This window comes from Merops nubicus, unplaced genomic scaffold, assembly GCF_000691845.1.
Source record: "Merops nubicus isolate BGI_N331 unplaced genomic scaffold, ASM69184v1 scaffold9585, whole genome shotgun sequence".
Lineage (NCBI taxonomy): Eukaryota > Metazoa > Chordata > Aves > Coraciiformes > Meropidae > Merops > Merops nubicus.
The window spans coordinates 325-18299 of NW_008611686.1; the positions used below are offsets into that span (position 1 = coordinate 325).

General features: G+C 38.4%; 1 protein-coding gene across 1 annotated transcript; it reads left to right on the top strand.

The window, feature by feature from the left end:
- The first annotated feature begins 1244 nt into the window (after window positions 1-1244).
- On the top strand, window positions 1245-12797 carry SUB1 (SUB1 homolog (S. cerevisiae)). Its single transcript, XM_008941292.1, has 4 exons — window positions 1245-1317; window positions 2986-3105; window positions 9786-9894; window positions 12463-12797. The coding sequence occupies exons 1-4, from the start codon at window positions 1246-1248 to the stop codon at window positions 12540-12542; spliced, it is 381 nt and encodes a 126-aa protein (XP_008939540.1). The 5' UTR covers window position 1245; the 3' UTR covers window positions 12543-12797.
- The last annotated feature ends 5178 nt before the right edge of the window (window positions 12798-17975 follow it).

Consider the following 17975-nt stretch of genomic DNA (forward strand, 5'->3'; position numbering starts at 1 on the left):
CCTTGCCCACTAACCTCCCCCGAGGGGCACCTACCGCCCCCCGTCCATTTTTGCTCCAGTTCCCACCCCCAGCTTCCTCCATGTTGTCCCCGGCTCGACCTGGTGTGGACCGTAGGGCTAGGTCCCGCGCCCCCTGAGTGTCGGTCGTTTCTTGTTCGGCTCCCTGGTTCCGTGTCATCGTTGTCCTTGTTTTTACGTTGTCCTATTCCAGCACTCCTCTGCCGGTGTCCTGAAGCGTGGCTTGTGTGTGCTTCCCCATGCCCTGTTTAATTTTCAGCGCAGCAGCTTGTAGCGTTGTGCTCCAAGCTGTTACGACGGCGCTTACCCTACTTTAGAACCACGGTGATCCATTAGCATTATTCAAATTTTTGTGCTTTCATTTTTTTTTGCTGCTAGTTTAAAAACGCTGCTCTTCCGTTTTCTTTACTCTTCTTTAGTCTTCTCATAGTCTTTCTTAGCTGTTTTTTATTTCATACAGTTTCTCTCCGGGATGTTTGTTTTTATTCTGAAAGAACAAATGAGCTATATATTTCCTATAAAAAGTTTCTAGTGGCAGGCAAGATGTGCAACCGCTGTATCTAACCACATGTTTGCATACTAGAGAGATGCAGAAGCACACCTGGCACCATGCATTCTAGGAAAGTTGAATGTCCAATTGTCTGGCAAATGAATAGACTCTAGTGACTGATGTGTTGAAGCTGCACTGGAAATATCAATTACAACACTGTAGTTCAGTGTACCTGAGGTATTTTTCAGACTTTCATATTATTGGTGGGAACTTTAGCTTCATGTTTGATGATTATGCAGCATGTTGCTTGCAAATCCAGCTGAGTGAAATGCCCATGTAACTGTATAGATAATGCTAGGGCCTTAATAGTTTATATTTGTGAATCGAATATAAAGAATTCGGCTGGAGGACAGTATTGTATTTTTTTACATTATGATTTCTGTTGTATGTAGGGTTATATGAAACTGGTGAAAAATTGTCCCTTTCTAAACAGTTCAGAAGCTAAACCACAAACCACTGCATTTAGTGCAGCTGCAGCAAAAGCAGAGGTGATCTAAGAGAGAGAATCCTTTGAGATGACATCTGCAACATATGAAAACTTATATGAAAAGGCAGGAAAGTCTTTAGGAGGATTTTTAAAAAGATGAGCCTTTAGAAACAGTTTTTAAGGTGGCTTTCCAGCTGAAATGGCATGTAATCCTTGTATGGTGTTCTCACATTATTTTTGTCTTCCTAGAATGCCCAAATCAAAGGAACTTGTGTCTTCAAGCTCATCTGCCAGTGATTCAGATAGTGAAGTTGACAAAAAGGTGAACGTGATATGCAGTTTATTACTACTGTATTAACTCTTCTGTTTCAGTTTGGAATTAAGGAATTATGTGAGCATTATGTCACAACATACGTGTCTTTCCATATGATTGCTTAACACAAAACACCTCCCACCCCCCAACAACTGTAACAACAAAAAGCCCACCTCCTAAGATTAGGCTTTGGGTGGATAGGATGATCTTTGCCTTGCCAGTAAACTTTTAAGTTGCATTTTGCTCTCCTTGGGTTTTTCCATATGATATATATAACCACAGGCTTTCTGGAATTCTTTGCTGCTTTGTGGCAAATGATAGAAGGCTTCTGCGTAAGCTGCCCCTGGTGGCAAGAATTTGGACTTTTTGAGGACAAACACCCTGCACTCCCCCATTTTGCTGGCTGGATTAATTGTGCAAAACAAAAAACCTCCACTTGCCCTATCCTTCACATGCCACTTGCATATCTTGTTTGCATGTTCTTTTTCTGTGTTTCAGATTTTTAGACTTACTGTAGTAACATCTGCTACTTCCTCACTTAAAAGCTGAGCCAACCTGAATGCTTTTGAATTGATTAATTTTAGCATATTTGATTATTTTAAACATATAAATTCACTGTTCCCATTTAGTTTTAGTAGTTATTTATGTTTTCCTTTTGTATGGATGTGCCAAGATGAACAAGCCAGAAAGAAACGGTGGCTTTATCATTTTAAGAAATGCTAGGTGGTAACGTAGACAATCAGGTCTTTTAATGTGGTATGTGAAGAGACTCGGTCTGCTTTACTGGGTTGGTTCAAATATGATTTGGTTGCACTTAGCAAATGAGTTGTTCTGTGAGATCTTCATATAAGAGAAAACAGGTAATTTTTTTTCTAGAGAACTGTATTCCTGAAAAGGCATAGTCTAACAGTCTTCTCTAGTAACCAGCAAGGTATTTTCTTCTACTATAACCTCCCATATTTGTGGAATTTTTTGTCTTTTAAAATCAGTTATCCACACTGTGATTCTAGCAGGTGAGACAAATTTTCGGTATCTTTGTATTACTCTTTCTGGGGCAGGCATGTTTACTGTATAATGAGTAGTAGAAGCAGTATCTGTGTAACTTCTGCAGGTAATCTGATATTGTCTGGATGCTTTAAAAAACATCTTTAATTTATCATGCTGCGGACAGAAATGGGACACGATAAAAAACATACTCTAAAGGAAACAATTTCTAGGTCCTTTCTTCATTGTCTCACGTAGGTTTTTTGCATGTTTTCAGAGATGTTGTAAGCTGTCCTGCATTTTTTGTTGCACTCAGTGGAAAGGAAGATGAAACTTGCATTACACTTAATCTTTTGTTAGAGCTATTGAACCAGCAGTATTACTGTGCAGAAAGGGTAGAATTTTTGAAATGTATTTTGCTCTAATTCAGTTCTCTTTAGTGTAGTATTGTGCTTTAAAGTATTATGTTTAATTTCACTGAAAACAGAATTAGGCTTATGTGAAGACTTGGGTTTTCTTAAGATCCTAAATATACAGTATTGGATTCCTGCCTTCACAGCAGGAAGGTGACAGAGTGCATTGTTGTGTGGTAGTCATTCGTGATCTCTAGCATAAACTTGTCTGTAACTTACAGAATGAATTGAGATTCATGCTTTTATTTTTTTTCCTCTTTTTTTATCTTCTTTTTTCAAGGCAAAGCGGAAAAAGCAAGCAGCGCCAGAAAAGCCTGTAAAGAAACAAAAGACTGGTGAAAGTTCAAAAGGTGCAGCTTCTTCTAAGCAAAGCAGTAACAGAGATGAAAATATGTTTCAGGTAAAATTGGTATTTCTTAGCGCCTGTTTAAGGTAGCATATTACATCATATTCAGTATACATTTTATGATGTGATCTGAGTGTCTTGACCAGTGTAGTTTTTAGACTCGAAGCCTCGGCCAAAGGGGATTACAATGCTAGCATGTAGATGAGATGCTCAGAAGTGTTGTCAGATTTCAGCACAGTAAAAAAATCTGAGTTGCAGCAATTGATCTAACCCTCATGTCTTTGCCCATGGTAGCTATGAGTAGTTCTTTTGTTGCTAAATGCATCCCTTACCATGATTATTCTGTAAATATTAGATCAGGACTGTCTCTACACGGAAGTGACTTTTGATCAGGACTCTTGAAAGAAAGATTTTGGAAACCAAAGTATGGACTCTTCCTATTTAACTAGGTCAAGGACAGTTTGGCTCCTGTATTACAAGACAGTGTCTCGGAATAAGCTTTGCATGTCCTTGTCTTTTATGATGCAGGTTTTTCTCACTGAACATTCAGAAAGATTGTAATTTTTGACATTGTCCTTGGGATGAATATGGATTTTCCATAAGTGAGATGCATTTGTGTATTCAGAGTGTTGCAGTTCCTGGGGTAAGCTGAGGCAGCAGCAGTGTGTGCTGAAAGCTGTGCAAGAATGTTTAGCTCAGAATTACCTGTCCTGGGGGTGTGGATCAAGACTTATGAATTGTCTCTGATTAGCTGTTTGGAAAGGAACTTACATTCTTTGAGACTTGAATTCTTAAGTTTTTGAAGGGTATGGGAGAAGTGCCTGGTAAGATGGCCCCAACACTGAGTAAGGCAAAAGAAACAGTTTTAGGCTGTAGCTGTGCAAAGTAATACAGGGAGGAAATAAAAGAGTTTTCTAGTGAGAATACCAGCTTAACAGGTATGGTAATAGAGGGGCATTATTTTTAATGTAATCTCACTTTCTTTGTCATGTATAGTTGGGAGAGAGCTTCAGCTGAAGGCAATGCCTGAACTTCACCACTGAAAGAAGAACATAATGTTTTTTTTGTTTTGCTGAGGCATGCTTTGAACCACATAGGAAAAACAAGATAGTGTTCTACACTTTCGAGGTGAACTGCAGTTAGAACTGAAAAACCCCATGTGTGTAAACTTTATGCTGTTTATAGTAAGTTCAGAAATACCAGCCTTAGAAAATGCTGTTAAATTTTTTCAGTGTTCCTTGTATTCTCCTGGTGACCGCTTGCCTGACATAGAATGATATTATAATTAATGGACAGACCAGCAGCAAAACTCCCCCCTGTGCTACCAGCCACTTCATACCCGAGACCCAAAGTGCTGGACAGCCCGAGGGAGAACAAGTCCATGCACTCGCCCACCACAGTGGATGTGAAGAAGGGAGTGAGCTGGGCAAGGACCCAAGCTGTGGGCAATGGGAGCAGCCAGGCCACGAGCCTGGTTATAGAGTAGGGACCCAGAGGCAGCTTCATGTTCTGGCCCTGCCACACTGGGAAGAGTCAGGAAGCCCTTCCCATAGCCAGAATGCCCACACAGCACATGCACTGTGTGGGCAGGCCTCCCAACCCCACTGCAAGCAGAGCCAGTTCTTGTGGAGGTGGCTTCTTGCCCTGCCTTCAAGTTAATGTGGATGGTGGGGGCACCTGGTGGTGGTCTCCTAATCAGTTCCCACCCAAGGCTGGCCAGAACCTGGGTGAAAAAAAACAATCAGGAGAGTCTTTCTTGCCTGGTTGTGGACATCATCCATATGCCAACCCTCATTCAGGGCGGGGGGTTTAAACCCCAGCACTTCATTGATGCAAAAAAAACTCGCAAACCTTTTCAAATAAAAGTATTTGCATGCTCTGATTCCTTTCAATCTTTTTGACCTAAGATAATAAAAAGAACAGACAGTGGAGGACTCCTTTTAGTCCTATAAGAACAAGATTCTTACGGTGTTGAGTCTAATAGAGAAAAAGATATTTTACTATGACATTGACCTAAAATGTCACTTCTGCTGTGTCTCTGTATGCCTTCTAGTTAATCAACAACAGATTTTTTTCCTGGATTTTTTCTTGTGTTATGTGAAGTGCTGATTTTTTTCAAGCTGCTTCGGCGTATGGGCATTAACTAAGATGCAGCTGTTCAAGTGTAAATAGCACTGGAGGTCTGAGAACACTTCCCCTCTCTGCCCCCTGCCCAGGAGAGCAAGCTAGAAGATTGTTGCAACATTAACTTTTTAGGTATCCTCTTGTTTTCTAGGACTTCTAGTAATACTAGAATCTCATTTCTGCTTTCCCATGGCCGTAAAATGATCTGATGTGCAGGGGATTTTGCAGTCGTACTTAAGAAGTGTGGCTTCAGCTGATGGAAATGAGGCTGTAAAACATTGGTAGGATAGCTCGAAGTTTTGTAGTGGCCGTATTCTGTGTGGGAGTGGCAGTAAATGGTGTGAAACTTACAGGCTTGTTCTACACCTTCAGGCTCTGTTCTTAACCTATATGGCTTCTCTTCATGCAGAGCTCATTGTCACTGCTGCGTTCAGAAGATTCAGCGTTTTCATAAAGTTCTACGTTTTATTGTTTTCGTTTGAGACTGTTGTTGGTATAATAATACTCTTGAAACATCATGAAGAATAGTAGAAATGATAGTAGAAATTAAATAATCCAGTCTGAGACCAAGTATATTTTATTTACATGCTTTGGCCATTTTAGGTTTGATAAGTTGCCTAGTATCCTTGAAATTGTTAAAGGATGTGGGTGCAGTTGGAGAGTGGAAATTTATCTTACTCCCATTTGTGATGTATTACTGGAGGCGCTAAGGGCAAGAATTATTCACATTAGCGTGGAAGGGTTTAGTGTTGATACATTAGATTCCTGTCTGTGGTTCAAGCCAAACGTGAGCTCTACATAGTATGCTTTGGCTAGTTTGACAAATCCTGTCATCTGCCTGTGCCTAATTTGGATAAGGTTTGCTAATGCTGTCAGGGTGCAGTATTAATGACTACTCAGAGTGGAACCACATAGCGTGATCAAGAATTTTGCTGAAATTTTTATTTCAAAAATAGTACAACTGTGAGTTGTTTTGTCTTCCTCCCTTTTCTTTAAAAAAAAAAAAAAAACCAAATAAGCATTTTTATGATGATAAAGTTTGGATTGTATTTGCTTTTTGACTTTTGAGAAAGAAGTTCTTTGGCTTCCCAGGGTGATGTCTCTGTCGTAGGCTTCTGAAAGTAGATAAATATATGTTTATGATACTCTCAAAGGTAGTTGGTTTAGTGTGTTCATTCTGAAACTGAGATGGTTACTGATGCATTTCACAATCAATTTGCTGTGTTTGTGTTGCAGAGCTCTCTGTTTGCAGGACTCTTTATTGTGCTGCATCTAATGCTGTACGTATAGTTATCAACTAAGAAAGAAGGATACTTTTTTCTATTTCTAATTCCACAGCATGTATATAGTTTAATCAAGAAAAACTGGAAATAGGATGATAAAAGGTAAAGGTGGTTGTTGAAACTCATACAGGAAGTCAGTCGCATGGCTGTGAAAGGAACTGAGGCATGGTTCAGTGCATTTAATTTTAAGAAAAAGAAACCTGGAAATACTGCTTTTAATGTCTTCTGTCTATGTAAAATTCAATAGAATAGTATAGCTGAAGGAGCTGTAATATTTAACAAAAAGCCTATGAACTCATCTATAAAGCATGAACTGCAGTAACTACACTGCTATAAGTCAATACAACCCTTGGAACACTACTTTGGTTATAGAGATACAAAGATGTCTTAGACCAGTGAGATTATTCTAGGAGTATCAGCTGCTGTGTGAAAAAAAAAAATTGTTCATAAATGAATCTGTGCCAGAATTGCAGGTAGCTGAACATCAGGGAATGTTGGTTTACCTAAATAGTTTAATCAGCCTTCGGGTGAGGTGTTTGACCTTAGATGTGAACTGAAGCTATACTTCAGAAGTCTCTTTAATGCAGTGGCAGCATCTGCATAGAGTTCAATTAAAAATTCAAAATTTGATGTGAACATTCATGTGAAATCTAGACAGTGATGTAAAACCTAGTGCAATTTCAGCTTTTACATATGGAACTGTTTCATTTAAGGTTAGACTCACTGAGTAGTGTGAACTTCGCATTATTGTCTCCTGCCTCACTGTAGTTGAGTTAAGACATACATTTTTATCCTTAAAATTCAAATCCCAAATCCTTTTACTGCAGTTGCACCTTGCCACGGTTTGGGGGTCAGGACCGCCCCCAGAACCGTAACAGATGCTCTCTGTTAACCCCCTCCCTCCATCCCCCAAAGGGAATAAGGGAGAGAGACTTAATTAGAAAAGAAAACAGCTTTAATACTACCACTAATAATAATAGTAACAATGGTAATAAAATAGAATATGTACAAAGTTAGTACTGAACCCAACTCCCCCCTGATGGCAATGCATCACAGTCACCCCCAGCTGGGGAGCAGCTCCCGAGGAAGGCTCCCAGGCTGGACTCAGCCACAGACAGGGACTGGGTACAGGAGCTGGATTCTGGAACTCAGTTCAGGAGCACAGGGCTCGGATCAAAGGCAGCACGGCTGGAGTCCTCCTGAGATGCAGCCACTGCAGCAGCAGCAACAGACAGAAAAGAGACAAAAGAAAAGGCCAGGGAAGGGCTTGCCCCTCCTGATCCTTCAGCTTTACTGGGTATGATGGCTGTGGGATGGAACACCCCACTGGTGAATCTTGGGGTCACTTCTCCTGCCCGCTCCTCCCCGCAGGTGCAGGGTACTCCTAGGCCCCTCTGTGGGATCCAAGCTTTGCAGTGGCCTTGGTCTGTACACCAATCCCTGGCAGTAACTCTAAACATAGAGTCTTACCACTGCTAAAACTAGTTTGTGAAAATGCTGTTAACTTCAGACAGGACAGTTAATTACAAGAGCTTTAGATGAGAAGTTAAAATCATTGGGCAAAACCAGCTGTTTTACCCCAAACCGGGACACACCTGTAAACTGCTATATAAGATTTTATTTCTTAGAGCAGGCTGGTAGTTATTTGACAATGCACTAATATTCTTTGATAGCCCGGGCTGTGGGTGGGGAATTGCAGAATAGCTTCAAGTACTAGTATTCTGAGAGGTGACCTTAAAAGTCACTGAAGCATTAAAGGGTGAAACCAAGAAATATTGTTCATGTAGGTATTTAGGATGTTCTTTGTCAGCAGTGCTGATGGACTGGGGCATGGTGCCAAGTTTGGTCTGAGAGAACTAAGCTTTTATCACACCTTATTTTTGAATATTAAATTTGTAGTACTGTGCAAGTATTTAATACAATAATGCAAAAATATCTTAGAAACTGTAATGTCTTGTTTATTTTAAAAGATACTACAATGTAGGAAAACTGTTTCAGGCTTACGGTATCTAAAGATGTCATGAATGTTTTAAAATGAAATTCAGAGTTAATTCAGCATGATCTGCAGAAGAACTACTTTAAGCAAACATAAAGCATTCTTGTTTATATCTATTTTTTGAAGTAATGGCTTAGATTTAAACATCTGTGGGTGATTTTAGTTGATTAAAGAGTTGTTCAACCTTCCTAGTCAGACTTAATGCTAGTAAGACGTGTTTGGGCCCTGATTAAATGGTACTAAGATGCAAGATGCATAAGCTGAAAACTAAAGTTAATGTTTTATAGAAAAGGAATATTCTGTTTTAAAATAGTTTACTTCTGAATGTGTGATTTCCTCAAAAAGTGTATCCAAAAGGTGCATACGGATTTCTAAGAATTTCTTACATTAATTGTTTTAATGTGTTTTTATTATCTGATTTCTGGATTTCAAATTCATATTATACTTTGTGTTTGTGAACAAATAGTGTTTTATCTAATTTGCAAAGATCTTTAATGAGCCTAAATATGTAGCATAAAGCATAGTTATCAATGTCTCCGCTCCCCCTTCCTCCAGGTGTCCTCCCCCACAAGGTGTTCCCACCTTCCCTCCCCCCCAAAAAAAAGAGACTCTTAACTCAGTTAAGCCACTGTGATGCAGAAATTAAAAAATTCCAAAGTAACTTCATACTGTGCTACCTACTGGTAGATTTAAAGTTTTTTTCCAACAGCTGGTACAGTGAGATAGTCTTTTAAACACCATTCCAATGAAGTACCATGAGGACTCTGGAGGAGGCCTTGGCCTTGCGACAGTTGTTGGCCCACTTTCATTTCCATCTCTGTTTACAGTGTTTAAAAAAAAACCAAACTAACCCAAACCAACCAAAAACCACGCTAGAAATTGTGGTTTATTTCATGTGAATATCTAATCTGCTTTCTGTGAATGTGGAATGGACTAAAATTTGGATTTGGGGGTAGATCTCCCTATTTACCTGTTTGTTTTAAAACTGCTGCAAACAAAGATGAATATAATAGAGGTAAGGTTTTACTTCAGAAAGCAGTAAGTCAGTGGCTTTAAGAAGTAAGCATGTAAAGAATATAGGTATTTTTGTTACAGGAGAGCTACTTTTGCACTGAGCATTGAATATTCAACTTGTTTTAAGTCGTTCATCCATTTATATTGTCATTACTTGTTAGCCTACTGAGTACTCTGGATTAAGCTTTTTATCTAGTTGTTTCCCTGGTGTCTAAAATAAGCTGCAGTGCAGTGTCACATGTCATGAGTCTGATACTGCTGGGAAAAGTGAATGCTGTAACAAAACACCTAAAAGATCCTTACATATGTTTTGACAGATTGGCAAAATGAGGTATGTCAGTGTTCGTGACTTTAAAGGGAAGGTTTTAATTGATATAAGAGAATATTGGATGGATCAAGAAGGCGAAATGAAGCCTGGCAGAAAAGGTATTGTTCTGCTTCATGTTATTTTGTATTTGCACGTTGTGGGAGAACTTTGTGTATCAGATTTTTATACTCTGTTGCTGTGTGATATATGTAATCTTTTTCCTTTTTAATTATTTATTTTAAGAAATGGTTACTTTTATCTGAAGATTATGAACGAAAGCAAAGTGGCTTCATTGGCCTCAGTCTCTTCACCCAAAGGAATCTGTGATTTATGAAAAACAAGGCATCAAATACCAGCAAATTTATTATGGGAGTTATAAAGATACCCAGACTTCCCCTCTTTGTCCCACCACCTTGATTAACTTAACTTTACTTGGTTACAGTTTGATACCTTATTTCAAAATTTACTAAAAAGACTTGACTTACGCAATTGTGGTAACATGTTAATTTCTTAAACAGTTATACCCTTCAATTTATATTGAAATTTAGATGAAAATAATTAAAACATTTAATGTGTCTGATTTTAGGAAAAATGTCAAGATTGTAGCTAAGGTCAAAGTACCTAAAATGTGCAAGTTTTGGTACTGTGCTTCTAACCTGCAGCACAGCATAAGCCATTGTACTTTTAATTGTCACTCCCATACTTGCTTTTTGTGGTGTGCCTTCACTGAGCCATTTTCAGAACTTTGCCACCTGCAAGGTGAGGATGTGATGATAAAATTGGAAAAAGAGCGGTGCTTTGTTTAATGTCACATAGCTTCTGCTAGAAAAGCCTGCTTTTGATCAGTTTTCATACTGCACCAAGGGTAAATATGAAACATTTTGCTGTGGATATGGGTACTGAAGACATTTAGTATACAAAAAGCATAAAGTTTGTTACATTCTTCTGGTGTGTCCAGGAGAAACTCGGTGAACAGATATTTGGAAAGCCTGAGAAGCATTTTCAGCATTTCTTAAATAACTAATGAGAATAGGTTTGCATGAACAGGTGTAGTGGTACCCTGCAGGAAAATTTCTTGGTTTGGATATGTGGTTTCTACTTAACAAAAAAGATTGCTCTAACTTTTAAGGAATTTTAACCTGCTGTGTTTTGAGGTGAAAGTTAAAAAAGTATATGCAGCTTGAGTGCCAAACGATAGTGAAGTTTGATGGGCTGTTTGCTGGTGTGTATCTCTGGGGCAAAAGTATCTGAATTTTATTAGGATAAAATTAATACTAATTTGATACAGTATGTGAGTCTAGTGTTCAATCGATACACTTAGGAGCTACTCATCTAGCTATTCTAAAAGAGCATAAGCAATTGAAATTGTGTAATAAAAACCAGAAAAAAATGCAACAGTTTAAACTCTTGGGTTAGATTGTTTCAAACAGTAGGTGTGAACTGTATGCAGCTCATCTGTTATGTGCTTCAAGGACATTTTGATGACATTTGGTCTCATAACAATGGTTAGCACATCTGAGAACTGTTTCCAAAAGAAACCTGCCCTCTAAAGTCTGTTGGAAAACTGCTTTAGAGTAGCTCCATGCAGACCACTCGCTGTTAAAAATTATGGTGGTACTTGGAGAAGACAGTGATGGGAGCAGAACAAAAAAGGCTATGAGCCCCAAAAATGGAATTCAAAGTTTCACCTGTTTTCAGGTCCTGCTCTGCCTACAGGGAGAAAGCAATGAAGGAAGCCTGATCACTGAGGGGGGAGAGTGGGGATAAATAGTAGAAGAGCCTGGCTGGAGATAGTATGAGGTAGGCCTGTAAGTCTGTGTTTGCATAGGGTTGGTATAGAGGTTGTAGAGGAGGAATGAGGAGACTAAAGCACAAAGAAAACACATGCCTGGACTCAAACTTCAGGAAGTACAAATTTGGAACTAAAGAGGTGGGTTGTGGGGCAGTGAATGATTATTGATTGGATGTCACTAGAAACTATAGAGAGCCTGAAATGAAAAAAAAAAAAAAGTCCCGTGTTGGTTTGTGAGTGCTGTGGAGTGGAGTCTCTCCAAAATGTCACTGCTGTTTGTGTTGTTTATAGTGCTTCAAGAAGCAGCAGGGAAAATATCACAGAACTATGATACCTAGAAGCCCATAGAAGTTCAGTCCACAGAGGTGTAGCTTTTAAGAGCCAACTATAGAGAGCCTGAAATGAAAAAAAAAAAAAAGTCCCGTGTTGGTTTGTGAGTGCTGTGGAGTGGAGTCTCTCCAAAATGTCACTGCTGTTTGTGTTGTTTATAGTGCTTCAAGAAGCAGCAGGGAAAATATCACAGAACTATGATACCTAGAAGCCCATAGAAGTTCAGTCCACAGAGGTGTAGCTTTTAAGAGCCAACAACTTCTGTGACAGCCAGAGCTGTAATTAATTTCCTGTGTTTAGCTAATACTAGTGAATGAATTTGGAACATGGTGCTTGTTTTCTGTGCAATTTGAACTTCTCCAGAGATAAGCTGAAGTCTAAGGTTAAACTGAAGTTTTCCAAATGAGTAGTTTCACTTTGTAACTGAGATGGTTGTTGAAGTAGCTCACGCATTAATATTTGTGACATAGATCTGGTATTTGAAACTGGCCTTGATAGTAATTATGCAAGATCCTGCACCAGAAGTTTCCTTCTGTGTTAAGTGTTTATTTTTAATGCATTTCAGGTATTTCTTTAAATCCAGAACAGTGGAACCAGCTGAAGGAACAGATATCTGATATTGATGATGCAGTAAGAAAACTGTAAAGACAAAGCCATGCCGAAATGTTTATCATTTTTGTTGTTACAAGTGGTCTTTTTACATTGGCTTTTGTTTTCTAAAATATTGTTTTCCAAGCTATTGTATATTTGGATTGCAAAACAATTTGTAAGATGAATACTTTTTTTATGTGCATTAAAAGTGTATTCTGAGTGAGGCTATTTGTGTATACTTTACTAAAAGGAAATGTGTTGCTCTCACATCATGGTGTAAAATAAACCAGTCAAATAATATGTAAAGCATACTTGTTTATGGCCTTCTGATTGAAGGTGTTTGCTGATAAGGCCACCTCGTAGCTTTAGTCTTTGTTTTAGTTAACAGTTAATATGAATTTGTTCTCTGAGGAGATTTATATAAATGTCTCCATCTCTATTTTTTTCTTTTTATTTCAAACTCTTTGGTATTGCCCTGAGCTTTCTGCTTTAAGACTTGATACAAACAGTTAATACTTGGTAAAACACATTTTTGTAGATAACTTTGAATACTGTATTTGCTAATTTACCCTATTTATTCAAATGTAAACAGTCCTGAGTTTCTAGACTTTTTTGCATTACTTGCATGAAGCGTTAATGCTAAACAATAACACTTGAATACAAGCCACATGCTATTTCTTCCCATTTTTCTGTAGCTTGGTTGACTTAGACAATACAATTAGCTGGGATTTTTTGGGCCCTAGGTTATAGAATGTGATGCATAAACCTTTACTGTTCTAGACATATACCTCAGACTGAGATAATATGTAAAAGCTAAGGTACCCTTTTCAAGTTTTGCATTACATTCCTTATTGAATACATAGCAGCTAGTTAGTCTGTAGAAAAGAACAGTTAACCTGTCTTTGTAGGGCTTTTGTTTGGTTGAAAGTAAACCATATTTAAGCTGGGCTGTAACACAGGTTAAACAAACAGGGTTTAAATTGCTTCAACCAAAATGTCTGGCTGTCACGCTTCTGCCCTGTCCACACTGCCTGCCCAAACTGTTTAACTTGGCTTGCTTTGTGTGGCTTTACAAGTGCACAGCTGTTTCATCTTTTGTGCAGAAGACACTTAGGGCTTAGAGGGGAGTGCTGGTACATAAAGGATCATGACTCTAGCGAACCTTGCTTGTCAAGCACTGTACTGTTCTGGTAAGAAAAGCTGCTGTCCAGTGGAAGCTCTATTAGACTGGGTGCTGCCCCAGTTGAGGGGCTGCTTCTTGGTAGGTGTCAAAAGCAGAGAATCAAAGAAGTGAGAAGGTGATGTTGCAGTGGACCGTGGAGAGATGAGGGACACACTAGTACGGAAGCTGACGGTGGGAGGTCAGACGTTAGCTGGCATGCAGTGACTCGGTGAAGGCACGCGCCGCAGCGGCACTGGGGAGGAGTCCATCTGACTGCATGCAGCTAGTCCGAGGAAGAGGATGGAGCAGCTTCAAGGAAAATGACATTTCAAGACTATGTGTGAATGTACATGTTAATTGTTTTTGTTTTAAGTTTCCCATTTGATATTAAACTTAATGTAGTTTTAAGATCTTGCATAGATGAACAGGATTTGCTGTCTGTTTAATTTTGGAATATGTTAATATAATTGTTTATATTGCAGACATGCATGAAAGTGCCATATGCAGACTTTCCTGTGCTGCAGAGTTTATAATTGAATACAAATAGGTATTGAAGCATGAGGAAGGGTGACTTCATTGAATTAAATATATATTACTGAATTTAAAATATTTCAGATTCCTCCACCTGCTTCTTAATTACCCATTGGTGACATATTACAAATAAAGTTAAGATCTGTTTTTGTACAGCTCAGGAAATCTTGAGGTTTTTAAGAACTGCTTGAGGGTGAACTAGAGGATGAAGAGATGTTTTGTGGTAGCAGATGCATTTTTGGGCACAGCATTCTGTTTTGAGTGACTTAAGGGTGTGTAGGGGATATTTGGACCAAAGACAATAAATATGAAATATCTGTTAAAATTTCACAGATGAAAATTAATTAATTGCTTCTGATCACTGTTGACAGGTTCTATTTTTTTTGTTTGTGGTATGTATGTGTCTTTTTTTTTTTTCCTATAAATCTAAAATTTTGCAATGCGATTTCACCTGTTTTACCTCAAAACTTTCATGTGGCTACTTGCATGATTATATTAGAGGGAACATTGTCATCACTTAGATTACTGTGGTAGTAGGTCATTGGATTGCGCTTGTGTATCAGAGTATGATAAAATTGTGTTCAGAAAGGTAGAAAATTAAATTCCTTTGGGGAGAGTAAGTGAAAAAGTTTTAATATAGTGATAAGTTCTCTTGTGGAAAGTGATGGTAGAGGTGTTCAAAGAAATTAGCAATTATTAACCAAGAACTGTTAGTTCCTTTGACAGATAACTCCCGTGCTGAATCTGTGGTGATAATTACTGGAGCTGTTTATCCCATTTTACTTGATAAAACTTGGGGCAGTTTGATTTTACTTAGCTTGTGTGTTTGAAAATAGTTTTCTATCTACCAGTTATATTAATGCCTGCAATAAAGATAGAATATCATATATTTTAGCTGAGCCAGTCTTAACATCTGTATGAATGTCCTACAAAGGAGATAACTAAGTCAGCCAGTCAGTTTCACAGGTGTATTCAAAATGGAATAAGTTGAATTGTGAGGGAATTCATTGCACATCAGATGACTGATGTCCTTGTTACTTGGTAAACATTTGACAGGTTTAGTGTTATTTTGAAATCAATAGTTGCTAGTGATTTGTCATGTAATTATCAATGGCTATAGTCTTTCTAATTTGAGAAGAAAATTGAGAATTTTTTTGCATAAAGATTATTTTCTTGCAGACAGAATGGTAGGGTACATGTAGAAGTGTCTGAATGAAAATTGTGCATGTATCAGAAAGCTATGTAATATGGGATAAAAAAACCACTCCCTTTCACATTGAAGTGGCAAAAGAAAGATGCATTTGATTCTTGATGTTTGTACAGGGCATATTAGCAATATGTTTTAGCCATTAAACCTGCTGTGGAGCTTAGGAGGGATAACAGGTCACAGAGCTGCCAAAGTACCGTATGTGTGATAAGTCAAACTGTCATTTACAATGTTGCTCTTATGTAGAGGTGTTCATACCGAAATTAAACAAATGCAGTACTAAGCTTGATATTTCTGTTAAAGGAACTGCCCCAGTTACGTACCTCTTATGTGATCTGTTAGCGAAAAAATAGACTGTAATTCTGGTAACTCAACTGTCATATTGTTAACCATGTCGAATGTTTCATGTTTTGCTCTGGTGGTATCTGCTCCAGAGGCTGCTGGAAAAATGAGCCCTCCAACTGTAATTACGTTAATGTTCAAATAAAAAAGTAGTTAAATGGCATATGTGTAATAACAGTTTGAACACTTGGAAATAAAGACTTCCGTTGACATAGTGTTATTTTTAATAGAAATGTAGCCACACTAAAGCTTACTTTTTCTTAAGTTATTAATGGGAGCTGCTCTTTCTTTCTTGCAACTGTTGTAACGTGGAAAATTACCAATATTTGGTAGTTTTCAAATAGTAGTTTCGGAAAACTTGAAAACTTGATCTTCTTACACTTGGCCCATGTTTGTGGGTGCGGGATTTTGTAGTCCGGAGGGATAGAAGCTTTTCACTATAGCAGAAGAGTAAGTGTCATGTAAATAGGAGCAGCAAGTACAAGCACACTTTCAAACATCAATCAGAAGGAAAGTGCCTGGTAAGTCACGACTCTCTTAAGAAAGTGGCTGATTAACTTTTTCAGTGGAGTTTTTTTGACCTGACAGTAAATAATGTAACTATAGTTAAAAATAACAGAAAAGTTTTTCACCTATTATTGTTCAGCTGGGTCAGTGTTGGCTTCTTTTGGAAAGGCATTTGTTATTCACGTGCTTTCTGTGACTGATTTGTAGGGAGTGGGTTAACTGATTGTAGCCTTGAAGGTAACAGATTTTTATCCAAGTAATTTTTATTAGTTTAGCAGTTTATAGCCACGGAAACAGAAATGACTGTCTCAGAGGGGAGGAATGGAGTTAGGGGCTGATGAAGTGTCATGTCCTACCTGTTTCTCATGGGCTGCTGTCCATCCACTTAGTAGGACTCATCTTTGACTGTAGCTCTGGTGACTGTGTGAGCAAGCTGATAGGCAATGTTCCTCCTGTTGAGAATCAAGCCTGTGTGTCCCCTGCTCTTGGTGCTCTTGCTGAAGGGTGGAGGCACTGCTGAGGAAATAAATGGTCCTCAGCTTAGTGATGGTTATCAGGGAAGCTTAAATTGTGCTGTATTGTGAGCAGAGGGACATGCCATTAGTCATGGGGAGCATGTAAAGGCTGACAACTTGGTGACATCTGTTCCTCTGGTATTGTGCTTCATTTAAAAAAGTATATAATTTTTTTTTTTTGTAAGAACTGCTTAATTTGCTCTCATTTTCACTGACTCCATATACTCATCATTGATGGGATAGAGAATGAGGTGGGAACTGAGTTTCGGTTAAGGACTTAGTTTTTGAAAACATTGATATTCTCTGGAAGGAACGGCGTTCTCAATCCTGAAGGTGAGTAAACTGTGAAAGTTGGAATGGACAGATTGTTCTTGGAAATCTCTAGGTGTGTTTGCTAAGGCTAAATTAGAAAAAAACGTTTTATGCCTCCCTGACCAGCCTGCCTTAGGCTACTGTTATCAGAGTACTTGGGCAGAAATTGAGATAAAAAATTATGAAGTAAAAAAGGTAAGATTTTATATAATCCCGTTACTTGTAATCTAAAGAGCTTTTCACATTTTAGGAGTTAAAATATTTTATGCTTTTACTAAGAGGCTACTGTGTCAATTAATTTCCAGACTGTTGAGAAAATAAAGCCTATTTCATCTTGGGAATAGAAAGACCTAAGTTGTTCTGTTCATTAATGTCACACCATACATCTGAGCGATAGGAAGAACAAACTTGAGATTAGTATGACCCTAACAGTTAATTAATTGAAATTGAAAATTAGGTATTGTATAGTAATAAAAATTCACAGTCCATTTGTATTGTTGATTTTATGTGACCTTTGAAGCTTTTTGCTAGCTACTTTAACATGAAATGGCTCTGCAGAGCTCTGCTGTTTCTTCTGCTTGCCATTGGCCATCCTTTAGTGAGAAGTGCAGCTCCCTTTGCATTTCCTCTATTACTTGCACTCTGACTGGAAGCATCCTTCCATCTCTTGGAACACCAGCATTGCTGTCTGTGCTCGCATTCTCACAAGACAATTGTATCCTGATGATGGCTGGCAGATACAGCTGCTATTGCTAGCACAAGCTCAGTAACGATCATACATCTAAATTATTTTTCTTACATCGTGATAAAGTATACTTAAAATAATTGTATTACTCTTGCCAACACCCGTATTTCCCAAAGGAAGTAATTTTCCTCATACTAGCTTGGATTATTGTTCGCAGGGAAAGTAC